The following is a 16,099-nucleotide window of genomic DNA, read 5'->3' on the forward strand; positions in this document are numbered from 1 at the left end:
AGCCTGGTCTGCTCGCTTTAGGCATTGGGTTGTACTTGTGGCGAGTTATACTTTTCTTTTAATGTCAAAATTTACTTTTTTATGCAGTAATATTTGCACGAGGAAAAAACTTTATAAACCAAGACTTTACAACTGCCTTACTGATGAAGTATCACCTCATTATTTCTGCCTAAACTGTGGTCATTTCCTACAATCCATTCTTGTAAAGCTGACATTTTCTACCGAAGAAAATAATACATTGTATGGCAATTTTTATTTTATTTTATGATGCTGAAGCAGGAATTGCATTTTAAATGGTAGAGTTTCAAGGAAGCAACAATAATGTGATTAACAGTTCAGTCCAGCAATGAAAAAAAAGTAGGAGAAAATATCATTGAGCAAAGTCAAAAAGACTGATGCAACACAGTGAGACTGAAATGCTGCACATTGTGAAGAAACGGTGCTAAAACCAAAAAAAGGCCAGAGAACCAACAACTGTAAGTACTTCCTGGAGGAGAAGGTCCTAAAGGAGACACATCGAGCTTTTTCACAGCAAGTCACACAGCAGCCTCTGTAATCTGGGACAGTTCATTCAAAAAGGCAATGAATAATTTGGTTCCCTCAATATAGTTGTACCTGAAGGAGAAGAGAAAATGGCTTTTAGTTCTTTATGTCTCAGGAAAAAGCAATAAAGGAAACAAAAGCACATTTGCTTTGACAACAATGGATAAACAGCTGTACTGTATCTCTATCAGTAACAAATATGAGCCTGTACTTCAAGACTTTATGAATAAAGCACACAAAATGTACAAAGGTACATGATACAATAGCTAATTCCATTGTAGTATTTTTTCAAAGCTGGTTTGACATTGATGTTTGTGGACCATCTGTACCCATTTTCCAATACTTCATGTTTGAATTTAGATTGGAATTTAGATCAGATAAGATACCCCCACTATAGAGCGTACCAATGTGATTCTGAAAAATTATCTAATGCAAGACAGACTCAAACTCAGACAAAAGTAAGGTGTCCTCTGGAAAAGTAGCACTACGATTACAACTTCCCTCTGACGTTTCTGTAGCTAACCGTGTCAACAGATGTAAACATACGACGGCAAAAAAGGTCAGAAAGGTCAAACCTGCTCATTTTCTCATTCTGAGAGTGTAGTCCATCATCGAAGCCTCCAATGGGCATCATAATAATGCTTTTCCCCGTCACATCCTGGAAAGTTCTGGAAATAGGGATTGTCCCACCCTCACGGATAAGATCAGGATCGACGCTGAAAACTGGAGAATTTAAAAATGTTTGTGTGATTAGTTATTTTACATTTATTGGGTTTTCTACCAATAAAATAAGAGTCCATTCTGAGTTGGAGGCCCTACATTCCTTATTGCTGCATATATTTAGTTCTTGTGTACAACAAGTCAGTTTTAGACGTCTTAAGCATGAAGAGAGGAGAGTTCAGATCTGGTCAGTATATGCATCTGCCTGCTTTGACTGGACTGATTAGGACTGCTTTATGACAGTTGTGACAATATTGATGAACTATGAGAGACAGATTCTTCCTATAGCTGCTTTTGTGCAATGATTGTTGTTTATCTAAACAACAAACTATGGATGATTACCAAGGAGCCTAAAATGATGATCAATAAAAAGAAAACATCATTCTTTACAGGTAATCCTCTTGAACAAAAGTAAAAAGAAAAATGCAGTTAAGGGAGGGGGGGGGGTAATATTAGACCAGCCTGGCAAGGACTTAAATGACTATTGTCATTGTCCAGTGTACAATGAAACTGAAGCATTTCAGTGCAAGAATAACAAAATACATTAAATGACTGCTAAGGGCCATAATAAACCGGTATGTTCAATGCTAGTGTGCAAATATAAACTGTAAGATAGAATGTCCAAGATTTGTGTGTTAAAGGTGTTTTGGACTCAGAATTACCAACTGTTTTTATTAACTTCTTTACCCATTTTTAAAATTCGGATTTTATACAGAATGTCACAGCACTGAAATGACTTTGATGGATAAAAACCAGTTCACAGCTCTGTCACACAGAACCAACATAAAGAAGGCAGCTTGTGCTCTGTGGAAGCACACTGAGCGTCTGTGATAACCGACTGGATGGAGTCTTTTCCGCACTCTTCCAGATGTGTGCCAACAAATGTCAGATTCCCTCATGTAGGAAAAAAAAAATCCACAATAATTTCAGTTCCTAAAACTAAAAATCCCAAACAGAGTTCAGGCCTATTGTCCTTACATCACTTGTCATGAAAGCCTTTGAAAAATGATAAAAGAGGAGACAATGTCTTCAGTGATCAGAAAATTGCTTGCCCGTCTTTTGTTAGAGATCACATATTTGTCAAATGAACCCATCATTAAAGCGTGTTTATTCCTAATGTTCTTACGGTTTTCCATGGTTTTCATCTACCGGTACAGCATCTTCTCTTCAGTGTCTGATGCTTGAGGTTGTTTTTTAGTCTTTTAAATCCTGTTTGTACTCATTACACACATTAAAAGGTGCCACAGATTCCATTCAGTGATCTCTCCAAAACAGAATATCTAATATCTCTTTTAAACAGTAACTACAATAAAATTACCGGTACCCGATAGAAACAACTCATCCTAAAAAGCTGCTTACTCTTTACTGTGTCTTATTTATTGTGATTATTTTTGTTTAGCCCTTGCGCTGTGTTTTCACAACCATTGCAGAAGGTGTGATGCTGGCATGAATGTTTCTGCCTCATACCTCGTTTGATGGCTGCTTTTCCGGCCTCAAAAAGAGGATGATGAATGTCGGCCAGCCACGGTTTGGCCCCAATCACCATCGAAACTTTCAAGGTATTGGGGCTTTGTCTTTTGGAAAACACTGAATGAAGGTGGTCTGACACCTGGAGCATGTAGAAGAAGATGATGAAGGCTAAGCAGCTAGAGAAGCAACACACTAGTAGAAAAGTATCCACACATAGAAATGACATTTCTGCTACCTTTTTCTCAACCACAGTGGGGTCCATGTTGGGAACTTGTCTTATTGAGAACTTGGCACAAACTTTGGAGGGGATGACGGTTTTAGTACCGGGGTCAGAGAAAGCCCCCTCAATCCCGTGGATGGAGACGGTGGGGTAGCGCCATTTGTGGGCCAACAAGTCCACCTTTAGAACAGTAAGGAAAGGACAAACCTGTTCCTTTAGTAACATCTTCAAACTTTATCAGCCGCTCAGCGCCGAGAGACAGTCAGCAAGGAAGGGGCCCGGTGCCAACCCCCAAAACCCAGAAAAGTCAACAAGTGCTGTTTCATCAGTTTTATCAGGTAGCTGCAACCTTCTGAGGTTCAAACTGAGAATGAAACCAATCCGGTTTATTTAATTCCACACAATTCTCCTGCATTTGATGAAAATGTTAAAGGGGAAAAGGAAAAAAAAACAACAAAAAAAGCTTAAAACAGGAAAGCATTGGAATCCACTGGGTTATTATTAGGCCGAATCCGAATTCTTCCCCTACCCCTACATAAAGCCCTCCAAACGGAGAGTTATGGAAAAATAGTGTCTTTGAATTCGCAAGTTACTCCCACTCAATGACATCATCAATAGTCGGTGGTCAGCTAACCCGGAGCTGGTAGCGCTCGAAAATACATTTAATAAAATTGGTTTTATAACTTTAAAAAGTTCATGCTAAAACAAAAAGTCATAACTTACATTTAAATTATAAACTTCTGTGCATCAGAGCACCCCCACATGAAGAAAAGTGCTTCTCCTCCGTGGCACAGTGTACCGCAGAAAACCCTTTAAAAAACTATTTGGGCCTACCCTACCCCTCCAAAATGCCCCTACAATTGGAGGGGTAGGGAGAAGCTGTAGGTGTCGGTGGAGAATTCAGGTTTGGCCTTAACCTGAGCTGCTCTTTTCTACATATGTTTGTTGTGAATGAAAACCTAGTAAAACAAACTAAATACCTTGTTGCTGTACATGAGCTTGCTGACCCCGATCTTGTTCTTGTAGTCGTCCACATCAAACTCTATGTCCTGGTACATCCTCCATTCATCGTCAGACAGAGGAGCCACAGCCTCCTGTATCCCAGGAATCAGAATCTTCCCACTGGGGCTGATGAGGGTGTCTGAATGATGGATCACATGAGTCTCAGAGCAATCAGCCAGAAGCATGTTGAAAATGTAATTACTTTTAAAAACGTGTAACATGTAAATGTAAAGACGTAATGTAAAAGTCAATGTAAAAAGAAATAAATCAGTCGGTGGGGCTGAGTTGACCTTTGACCTGAGACCCTGAAGACCTTTAAAAAGGATTTTATGTGGGCGTCTAGATTTTAGCCATTTAATTCCAATTTTATTTAAAATATTTCATAAACCTAAATTTGTTAAAGGTCTAATTCAGTCTGCTGTTTTAACGTGTGAACGTCACTGTCCACTTCTACACGTCCACATGAACAAGCGGGTTTGACGTGGTGTGTCAGAACCTGCACGGAGCGGAGAACCATGATCAGCTACACAGAACCTTCCCTCTAAAAAAATCCACAGCAGTGAATGTTAGAATGGAGCGGCCCATCAGAACCAGGACTTTGGAGTCCATTACACTCAAGGCATTTGAAACATCTAACTGCACAAATGAGCTCATAATTTTGACTGTACTAGAGAAACGGGGGTTTCTGAATGGACTGCACAGATAACATGGGCATGTAACCTAGGCTTATTTAATATAATATTGACAAAAATATTCATTTCCTTTAATGAATTATAGCCTGCACTCATTGCACAATTTTTTTCTCTCCATAGCAGCTCTTTTGTGGTGTGATGTGTGCAGACAGATGGAATGCTTGTCCTCTGTTTAATGTTTTACAAAGTTTATTATATTTTTTTTATGTTCTGCTAATGAAAAAAAGAGACACAAGGGTTTTTTCTGATGTTGTTGTGAAGCACTGGACTCACCGAGAATGCCAATAAGGTCAGTCATAGGTTCAATCACAGTCCCTCCATAAACCCCAGAATGCAGGTCCTGTTTAGGTCCATGAACCTACGGACATATCAAAGAAAACATTTGCTTAGAGCATCTTCACACACGTTCAGTGGAGGACGTGTCTGGACCTCTGCTGGATCAAAGATACCTCTGCTAAGAAGTAGCAGTTGCCTCTAGTCCCATATGTGATGGCAGGTCGTCTACTCAGCCAGCCACAGTCTGAGACCACGATGTAGTCCACATCCGAGAAGAAAGTGTCTTTCTGGGCCAGGATCATGGCCTCCAGCCCATTTGAGCCGGTCTCCTCCATGCCCTCGATGATAAACTTCACATTTACTGGCAGCGCCTGGTCAACAGGAAGAACGCCGTTATCTTTCTTAAATTTCTGAAACTTCTGGATTTGAAAGCTAAAGGATAATGAGTCGGAGACTCATAGGATTGATTAAAAACATTGTGAATCTGTTTCATTTTGTGAATGTTGATTTTTCACAAAACAAAAACATCAGTTGCATACTCTGGTTTGAGGTGTTCACATCAGCTATGTCCTCATTAGGCTAAAAAGCAGGGCTGGTACAGCCAACACAAGATTGCAACGACTCTTAAAGGTCGTGTCACACAGCGCAACAACACATACATTTTGCGCATATTGCACGAATGAAAATTGTTCATACGTGAACATATGTGGAAAAAGAGAAAAGTTGTGTTTTTTATATGAAACTTGACAGATTTATCACAAATGAACCACTTTAAAATCACGGAAGAAGTATGAATAAACCATGCAAAGAACATGCAAATCAATGTAGAACATGACCTGCTACGCTGTTTATATACAATTCATTGTGATTTGTGTGTATTTGAATGTGATATGTGCGCCAAGCACACAATATCAAATATCGGTTGTGCAAAAATCTGTTAGACATACGTAAAATGGTTGTGGAAAGTCACAAATTTGTGTATGCATCGCGCCATAATCACGCAGGATTTTGTAATATTTACGTTATAATTGTGTAAAAATGACGTAAAACTCGTATAAACGGTCTAGTTCTCAACCGACACAAACTTTTGAACAGATCAAAACTGTATTCACGTTAAGATTTGTCGGCCGAAACCTTCAATGGACATCTGCACACATTGACGGACGCAGGAAAGACGTATGAATTACGTAGATCACGTGTGAATCACAAAAGACCGAATCTTCATCCATTGAAAATGGAACATAGCTGCTGTGTGACACAGACTTAAAGCATGTATGGTTGCAGGTCAGCTACACTTGCTGAAGGAATATGCGAACCACTGATGAAGCACACATTCATGGTGTGACAGACTCACCATACTCAGTTTCTGGTAAGCCTCCACAGCGTGCATCCAGGCTAAAACAGGAGCCTTGTTGTCTGAGGCTCCCCGTCCGTAAAGATTTCCTGCAAATACAAACGCATTAAATCAGGTATAAAAGATTTCCAAGGACCCAGTGTATTTATGTTCAAGGTAATGGAATACATAGAAAGACATGTGGACAACAAGGATGTATTGGCAAAAGGGTCAATTATGTTCATGATCAAGTTCTTTAGTGCACATCAGAAGAAATATAAACATTTGGAATCTTGTTGGTGCTGGAACTCAGATCATCTTCTGATTCATTTTCAAATCGTTCCCAGTGGTCTTTTAACGAGGATTGTGACGTTTTAAAAAAAACATCTAAAAACCTGTGTCGTTTTCTCGGATATAGTTTCTGCAGAGCGTTTATTAGAAATTCACTTCTGTTTACAGTCTCTCCCACTAGCTAACAGCCCCTCTCACATCCAACCTAACATTAGCGGTGCAACAAAAATGTCTATCAATATCGGAGCTATCCAGCCGCACAGTTTGGATCCAGATTCCTCCCCAGACGAGGAAAACAAATTTGGACATTTGGAATGGAATGGAACGGAGAAGGGAGACTTTGGCCCGACCAGAGCATTTTCTAATCAGTTAAAAAGTTTCACAGTTCACTTACTTGCAATTCATCTCTGAGCAAAAAAAGATGTAGACATGCACACAATCTGCCAAATTGTGTGTGCCCTGTGCCCCAACCAAAGCTCAAAACGTTTGCTCTGTGCTCTGGATGCTCACCGTTGATTTCTGTCAGGTTAAAGGGCTCGGTTGCCCAGCCGTCCTCCAGCTTTGCTGGCTGGACGTCCACGTGACCATAGACACACAGTGTGTGCTTATTGGGATCACTGCCAAAGCGAGCGGTCACCACTTTAGGCAACGCCAGCGTCTGCCTGTCCGGGAGCTGCACACAGGGGGAAGGGTTTTAAGGTCCAAACAGTTACACCCTTTCACTTCTCATTAACAAACACAAGCAACAAATATCGATCATTACAAGCTTTTCACAAATCATCTATTTGTTTGTTGGGCTGTGTGTGTTGTTAGACTGAAACATTCATCTGTCTGTTGTTTTAAACAAAGTCACAAATGTTACTTGTTCTGTCCAAATGTGTGTTTGATGTTCAAAAATCAAAGAACTTTCATGTGTGTTAAAGGGAGGGAGATGGAACAGACAAAAAACTCTGGAGAGTAGATACACTCACTGGATGTGTGTAGTTCTTGATTTGTAACTTGTGTCTGCCTGTTTGTGTGTACTTTGGATTTACCCAAGACCTGATTTGTAACTTGTTCAATACATTTTGTGCTTAACTGTGTGTTCATTCATTCATTAATTTTCTTCTGTTTGTCCCTTTCGGGGTCACGGGGCTACTGGAGCCTATCCAAGCCACTTATGGACAAAGGCAGGGGACACCCTGGACAGATCGCCAGTCTGTCACAGGGTCAGACATATCACACACCCATGCACACTCACACCTATGGACATTTTGGAGTGACCAATTAACCTATGAAGCATGTTTTTGGACGGTGGGAGGAAGCCGGGGTCCCCGCGCATACACGGGGAGAACACACAAACTCCACACAGAAAGGTCCCCCATAGTTCTGTTTCAGGTCCCCCAGCCGGGACTTGAACCAGGGGCTTTCTTGCTGTGAGGCAAGAGCGCCAACCACTGCACCACCGTGCAGCCGTGTTCACCTATTCATTACTTGAAATGACAGCAGCTTAAACTAATTACAAATTCAAAGCGGCTCCTACGCACACAAATCAAAACGCACACAATCGCATGATACACACACATAACCACACAGATCAGAGCTTAAAAGTGCGCGAGGGGTTTTAAGACGTACATTCTTGAGATGTGTGTAGATGATGTGTTTTTTCTCCTGCTAGAACGCTGGGTCATTAGAGTTTTCTTAACAGCCGCTTTGAACTTAGATTGTGAGTATTATCTTGTAAAAACATGACTTTTTCTGCACCTTCTTAAACAGATAAACTTTTCTTTTGAAATCATGAAATATTTTTGGTACAGTGATGATCATCAGCTCCAAAAAGTGGACCAGAGGGCCGGTTGAGCGGCTGAAATTCATTTCATTCCTGACCTCTTGGTCTCCAACGTCCACGGACTCTACAGCGCCTCCCATCTGTTGCAGCTTCTGAGCCACCATCTCCATCATGCGGTGAAGCTCAGGCCTTCGTAGAACGTTGCTGGAGTCACTTTCAACTGCAACCCAGTCCCTGAGAGCCTGAAACAGACAGATGACACAACCATTAGGAAACCATCCCACGAAGAAGCCTGGGGGCGTGTCCTCTGCTGCTGCCATCAGGCTTCACATCTCGACGGCCTCACCGCTCCACCTGGAAGCCCCAAAGGGCTTGTTTAGAAAACATGTTTTTAACGTCAACTGAAATGATGTTAAAGGTTATTTGATCCCAATTTATGCACAGCAGAACGCTTTGTATTTCTAAGCTGGTTCCAAACTGCTAAACGGTGGAGTCAGGCGTTTTCTCCTCCCACCTGCAGACAGGGTCACCTCCTTTAGGCTAATTCCTAACCAACAAGAGCTGTTGGGGGGTTGGTTGATGCTTCAATAGACCCACAAAACTCTGAAAAGAATTGACCTGTGTGTTAAAGCCTAACTGGGATATATTCTGAAATAAGAATAAAAGTCAGAGAGGCAACTTCACTGCTAGTTTCCAAAGCACAATCTCCTGCTGAGAGCTTTTTGTTTCAACCATGACCAAAAACATTTATTGCTATGGTAAGATGTCTCAGAGACTCTCTAAAAGTACAATAGCAGTGTTTCCCCTAGTGACAAATTTGTTCTCACTAAAAAGAAATTACCTTTAATCATTTTTCTTCCTTTCTGCTTGACGACAACAGCTGGCATTTGGCTTTTTTAGCAACATTTCACAGAAGTTTTAAGAGGTTTCTTGTAAGCTGAGCTGGTCATCCGTACCTCCACATATTCTTCTTGATGCTCATCAACATACTGGGCCAGCTGGTTGTACTGGAAAGCATGGACAGTTGAAAGGACCAACAGGATTGAAAGGGAAGCTCCGATGTTCATCTATGAAAAAGAAAGACAACGATTTGGGTCCTCATTGCAGATGCCAAAATCTTACCACAGTAAGACTATGACAAAGTAAATTGTTGTTTTAAAATGTGGCATACATTTTACAGAAAGACTCAATTGTCCTGGTATTATCTGCAACATAAAACAAAATCCCAGATTATCTCTGCTGTCTTACCTTTTTCCTTGTTGGGGTTGAGTGTGGTGATGTCCTCAGCTGGGCACAAGATTTATAGCCCTTTTCTATGTCACGTGTCTACTTAACCCCCAGGGTCACATGACCAAAAGTTTCCTAACATGCTGCCAAGACAGCTAAATGTACACTTTTCTTGCTGACATAATTGAGAATAACACTAATCTGCCCAGCATGCTCGAAGAATGTGGAGGTATGAAAGGTCAAAGGAAAACGGCAGCATTCAAAAGCCATTCATCAGTGTTATCCGATCTCCAGGAAACCCAATTAGCAAAGCGCTTGTTAGTACTCCTCCTGAGGTGGATGTCCCTTTGCATTTGAAGAGGCCACATCATCACGTTTTTAGGATATGTAGTATTAACCATGTACACGTCTACACCCACACACCCAAACACATTCATTTTTTTTTTGCCCTTAAATGTAGCTCTCCCTTCCTTAGATGCCAGGTGCTTTAATGTGGATAGTCAGATTGGGAACCTAACCTTGTTAACCTCTTCTGGAAAAGAAAGGTTCTGAAGGTTATTGTGATGAAGTAGCGTCACAGGTTGCAGGACAGAGCTTGAACATGATCCTCAATTGTTTTTTTTCTTCTCTTTTCTCCCAGCCCAGTAACAGTTTATAGTTTTGTGGGACATAAATCATTCACATTTCATGTTGTTTAATTCTAAGGGTGCACACTTGGTTTTAAACAGAATCTCACTCACCTCAAAGTTTTCCTCCACCAACAGATAAACCAGAGCAATGAACACATCAGCCACAGGAAACAGAAAGTGACATCATATGTCGGAATGTTTTTTTTTTTTTTGCTTTGTTCCCCTTTCTGTCTAATTGATTTTGTTTCAAACCTGTTTCTGTATTTCAATTGTTATTGTTTTTCCTGTTAAATATCTGTATTTTTGAGTTATGCTAATAATTCTTACAGTAATTTGTTTTAAGGAATTGTTTGGTTAATTGGCCTGTGGGAGGGGCTAAGCCTTTATAAGGGGTGAACTTTTCCCAGTTGAGAGAGAGCAGTCTGGGTTGCAGTGGTGACAACAGGCTCTCTTGAAATCAGCTGCCCTTTTATTGTGGCCACAGGTGGAGGCGCACCTGTGCAAAAATCATGCTTTCTAATCAGCATCTTTAATAGCATGGTGATTTTTTTTTCAACAAAGGAGAAGTGATCACTATCCCAGATTTAGACACATTTGTGAACAATATTTGAGAAAAATGGTTATTTTGTGTTTGTAGAAAACTTTTTAGATTGATGAGTTTATCTCATGACAAATAAGAGCAAAACCAAACATGTTGCTAGAATACTTTTGTTTAGTGCATGTTTATGGTACACTGGGCTCAAAAGACAAATGGAAAAAGTAACTAAGGAAACGTCCTGACTCCGGTTAAAGAGCAGCGAGCGGAGGGAAGGGAGGAATTTACCACTTGGACATTGGCCAGGGTCTGACCTCCCTAGCTGAGTGACCTTTTGGAAATTGTCTGTTGTGAGACATGAAACCCCTTGAATATTTGGGACAACACTGATGACGTTCCCAAACTTGTGGATCAGTAGATATATCTCCAAAAACCAAAAGATCACAACAGACCTGCCCAGTATAGATAAAGTTAAAAGATTCCCTGGTGACCAGTGATGCTCCCATTACTTCTAATTTGCTACTGTTATTCACAAATAATCCCTTACCTTACAGTGACACAGTTTCAGTTTGAGTTGGAACAAAATCATTAGAACACAATCTAATGAATGTTAAAGTGTAACTCCCAGCTCTGCTGGTGACATGCTGTTCCTCTCAGTCATTATTTAAAGCTTAACTTGTTGAAGAATGTTAATCCTATCAACTTTTGGGTTACTTTGGAAGATCTTATTTAATTAAGACAGCCTATATGAAAAATACTTGCTGCTGTTTTTTAAGCTGTTTCTGATGATACAAAGTTTGTCCATGAGGCCATTTGGTAATAGTAAAAGCCTGCTGTGTTGACTTTCAGGGCTCTTCTTCTCATTTTTCCTTTAGTCATTGTTCTTTTTAATCAGTTTTTAAAATGCTGCCTTTGTAATTCAGTACCACAGCATCAGAACTGACCTGATGTTTGTCGAACCATTTTCTTCTGAGAGCAACAGGTGGCGGCGTGTCTGTGAGCCTCCTCAGGCCACACTGTGATCTGTACACACTTATACCCTCTGGCTCTCACCTCACAGTGAGAAGGTCCCTGTTCAAATCCCAACTGGGACCTTTCTGCGTAGAGTTTGCATGCTCTCCTCGTCCATGTGTGGGTTTTCTCTGAGTATTCCAATGTAAATGTGAGTGTGTGTAGTTGTCTGGCTCTGTGGCAGACTGGCGACCTATTCAGGGTGTACAAGCTTTGGCTTGACGGTAGCTAGGACAGGCTCAAGCAACCCTGTGACCCCAACAAAGGATTCAGCCGGTTCCAAAGATGGATGGATGGATGGATGATACCCAGGTGACACAACATTGACAATTACTCACCTAATGCATTTGGTCATTTATTTCTATTAAAGCTGCTGAGAAGATCGTTGGTGTCCCTCTTACTGGCCTCTCGGACATTTACCGCTCCCGCCTCACCCGCAAAGCCATCAGGATTGCAGGGGACCCCTCCCACCCATCCCAGAGACACTTCAACCTGCTGCCATCAGGGAGGAGGCTGCAAAGTCTGCAGGCCAGAACCAGCAGACTAAAAGACAGTTTCCTCCATCAGGCGATAAGGACACTCAACTCCCTCCCTGCCCTCCCCCCTCTGGCCCCTCCACTCCGTCCTACAAGCCCACACTGAAAACTTTCACAACAGTTCAGATCACCACTTTCACCAAAGACTGCCATCACTAACTCATCCACTTACTGTTCTCAGCACTGTTGTCACTTTAAACTGCCACTTTAACCATCTCATTGCTCTCTGCACTGTTTAGACTACTGTTATTCCTCTTATTATTGCTGTCTTTTTATCTATTTTTTAAGTCGTTTATTTATTTATTTTTTATATGCTGCTTGCACTGTGGGGTGAGAGGAAAGCAATTTCATCTGTGCTGTATGTATTCATGGATGCAGTACATTGGACAATAAAGCCGACTTTGACTTTGACTTTGACTCTCTGGTTTTTCTAGTCTGTGGTTCAGCTTCATGCTGCACACAGCTTAGCTATGCCTCTAACTACCCAGGATGCTTTGGGAGTTATCCAACCCCCCTGCCATCATGCTGGAACACTGCTTGTTAACAAGACAGTGGAATAGAAATAATGGGAAAATGCCACTTAGTGAATAAAAACCTTCACCACTCCATGTCACCACTACACTATTGTGAACTCCAGCAAAAGTTTTGTTGGTCCAGGTAAGAATGTAAAGAAATACATTAAAACAGCTGCTGCAGAGAGGCCCCTTGTTGCTGTTAAACAGGTAAACTGCCACTTAACTAGCTTGTGATGGATCCCTCCAGTGTTCCTGCAAAAGCAGAACCTGACATGTGACCTTACTTTGTTCTCAACAATGACACCTGCTGGTGAAGGCTACAGCAGCAGCTGTGTTTGAACAGCAGTTTGAACAAAAATCTTCAGAATTTGTTCTTCTGTGTTTCCGCATCAATCGTTAAATTAAAAAAATACTTTATCATTATTCACAGCAGAGTCAGGTCCAGCACTTCACCAGGACCAGGACTCAGCTCCTCCCCTGCCCCGAGGAAGAAATGGCAACCATGTTGTACAAATTTCATGTTTTCTTTCATAAATGCAAACAAATATTCATTAAGTGTGTCTGTTTTTTTGTATTTGCTGCCTCAAAGCAGCCTTTGAAGCACAGGGAAGATCAGCGACTCAGGTGAAGAAGAGCTAAATCAGTGGTCACGCCAAGACTTTGGACCCTACAAAGGAGTTGAATGATGATAATCTATAGCTCAAAACAGCTCCCTCTAGTGGACAGTGGGCATCTGAACAAAAACCTTTCCCTGTTGTTCATGAAGGCAGAGGTCTGTCACAGTGGAGTCAGTGTGCGATGAAGCTCTGCACCACAGTAATGGAGTTAGAGAGAGAAGCTCATCTATGACATGTTGGCCTCACATCAACCACCTGAGGAGCAGATCTGCTGCTGGTGTCCAGAGTTAGGACTAAACACATGAAGCTTCAGTTTCATGCAGTAGAAATCTGGAATATTCCTCCAGATGATGTTAGATGAACATGTAATCTGATCACGTTTACCAAATTATGAGATTAAGGATTTCTTTGACAAATTCATTTAAAAAGATCCTTGATCTGGTCGGGGTTTGGGTTCACAAAGATGATAGTTCTCTTCAGTTCTCTGTACCCTTTAAACACGCGAGTTTTTAAATAAACCACAACCATTCATGAGCAAAATACCAAGCAGTGTCAGGAAATCAGAAGATCAGATCCAAAAACAACACTCAGTAATGCAGGCAGAGTGACACAAGCAATTAAGGGTTGTTAGGAAAAACACAGCACAAGACAACAGGAAGCCAGAGGCAGCTTGTTTTGTTGTCATGAGACATGAACTACCGTACTTAGTTTTTACTTAGAACTGAAACTCTGCCATGTTGCTGCCAGTAACAAAAAACGCGGATTGCAGTGCTATTAGCAGCTCAGATAATAACAAGTGTGGCACTGCAGCTGCACAGCAGCAAATAGGCTACTGCACGTTGCATCGGCCAAAATGCTGTCGGCAAAGCGGGCCGAAGTTCTGCAGAACCTCCCAGCAATAGATTCTATTTCAGCCACCTGATGGATCAGACTGAATAAAAGGTCGACATCGTGGCGATGAACGTTACTAGTTAACCTCAGCGTGTGAGAAAGCGGAGCTGCAGCAGTGCTGTAATGTAAACAAAAGATTTTAGCCACATTAAAGCAACTTTCCTGCAGTCGTTCCTGCTGCCTCATCACACTTTGTTTCTGGAAAGAATTAGTGCTTTTTTTCCCCTTTGAAGCACCTTTTAGGCTCTTGAACTCTTTAAAAGAACTGGAGAAGCTACATTTAGCAATATTAAAAATAAACACTTTATTTCCCCAATCATACTTTAAGAACCTTATTGGTTAAGGCACATTCATTCCATTTTGTTTCTTATACTGAAAAACATTTTGTTGTGTAAATCAGACAATGTTGTCTCTTCCCTTTCTATATTTTCAGTAACCCAACAACTCAATGCTACTCCAGGTCAGTCACGTCTCTGTAATCAAACTGCCGAGTTAGAATCAACACTGACTGACAATCAATTTCACTTGTTTTTGTGCAAGTGGAAAAGACAACAGGTGGAAATAAAAGCTGACACCTCCAATAAAGGAGGTGTCAGCAAAACACCTCCAGTAGAGGAGTGGTTCTGCAAGTGGTGCAACTTCTCTGTCCTGATGTTTTCTGGCTGAGGTTTTGGTGACTTTTGAATGCCAACATTGTTGTCTCTCCAGCGGCATCGTGAGATGGTGTCTACATTCCACACAAATGGCCCAGGTGGTGCAACTCATCCAGGACGGTATATCGATGCGAGTTGTGGCAATACTGTTTGCTGTGACTTTCAGTGTGGTGTCCAGAGCATGGAGGCGCTTCCAGGGGACAGGACAGTATACCAGGAGATGTGGAGGAGGCTGGAAGAGGGCAACTCTCCTGCATCAGGACCACCACCCCCTCTTTTGGGCAAGGAGAAACAGGAGGAGCACTGCCAGAGTCCTGCACAATGTCCTTCAGCAGGCCACATATGTGCACGTGTCTGCTCCAACTGGTAGAAACTGACTCCATGAGGGTGGTATAAGGGCCCAACATCACAGGCTGGAGTTGTGCTTACAGCCCAAAACCGTGCAAGACATTTGGCATTTGCTAGAGAACACCAAAATTGGCAAATTCGCCACTGGGTCTTCACAGATGAAAGCAGGTTCACACTGTGACAGATATGACAGTCTGAAGATGCTGTGGAGAAAGTTCTGCTGCCACAAAACCCTCCAACATGACAGGTTTGGCAATGGATCAGTAACGGTTTAGGGTGGCATTTCTTTGGAGGGCTGCACAGATCTCCATGTGCTCACCAGAGGTAGCCTGGCTGCCATTAGGTACCCACACGAGTTTATCTGAGCCATTGTGAGACTATATGCTGGTGCAATTGGCCCTGGGTTCAGATAATACTAGACCTCATGTGATGGAGTGTGTCAGCAGTTCCTGCTAGATGATGCTTTGGTCCAGGTATGAGAGGAGATCCTCCCAGGAGACCATCTGCTGCCTCATCAGAGGCATACCCAGGCTTTGCAGGGAAACCTAGGCATGTGAAGGCCACACCCACTACTGAGCTACATGTTTCAAAGACATTACATCCAAGTTGGATTTTCCACTAATTTTGAGTATTCTTCCACATCCAGACCTCCATAGGCTAATACATTTAATTTCCATTAATAATGTTTGTGTGTTTGTGTTGTCAGCACATGCAACTATGTAACGAAAAATGAATTTAAAAACAACACAGCACACAGTCAGCGACAGGATGTGTTCTCGCTGTTTTCCTATTTTTTCTTTATTGAACACAATACAAAACAAC

General features: G+C 41.7%; 1 protein-coding gene across 1 annotated transcript; it reads right to left on the bottom strand.

Moving 5' to 3' along the window:
- Nucleotides 1-238: 238 nt before the first annotated feature.
- LOC101170951 (cytosolic non-specific dipeptidase) lies at nucleotides 239-9,669 on the bottom strand. The gene is made up of 12 exons (XM_004077645.4): nucleotides 9,564-9,669; nucleotides 9,272-9,382; nucleotides 8,414-8,557; nucleotides 7,058-7,220; nucleotides 6,278-6,366; nucleotides 5,097-5,294; nucleotides 4,921-5,005; nucleotides 3,934-4,094; nucleotides 2,969-3,133; nucleotides 2,731-2,872; nucleotides 1,119-1,266; nucleotides 239-615 (listed from the first exon to the last, which is right to left on the bottom strand). The coding sequence occupies exons 2-12, from the start codon at nucleotides 9,380-9,382 to the stop codon at nucleotides 537-539; spliced, it is 1,485 nt and encodes a 494-aa protein (XP_004077693.1). The 5' UTR covers nucleotides 9,564-9,669; the 3' UTR covers nucleotides 239-536.
- Between the last annotated feature and the right edge of the window lie 6,430 nt (nucleotides 9,670-16,099).

The sequence above is a fragment of the Oryzias latipes genome, chromosome 16, assembly GCF_002234675.1.
Source record: "Oryzias latipes chromosome 16, ASM223467v1".
Classification (NCBI taxonomy): Eukaryota; Metazoa; Chordata; class Actinopteri; order Beloniformes; family Adrianichthyidae; genus Oryzias; species Oryzias latipes.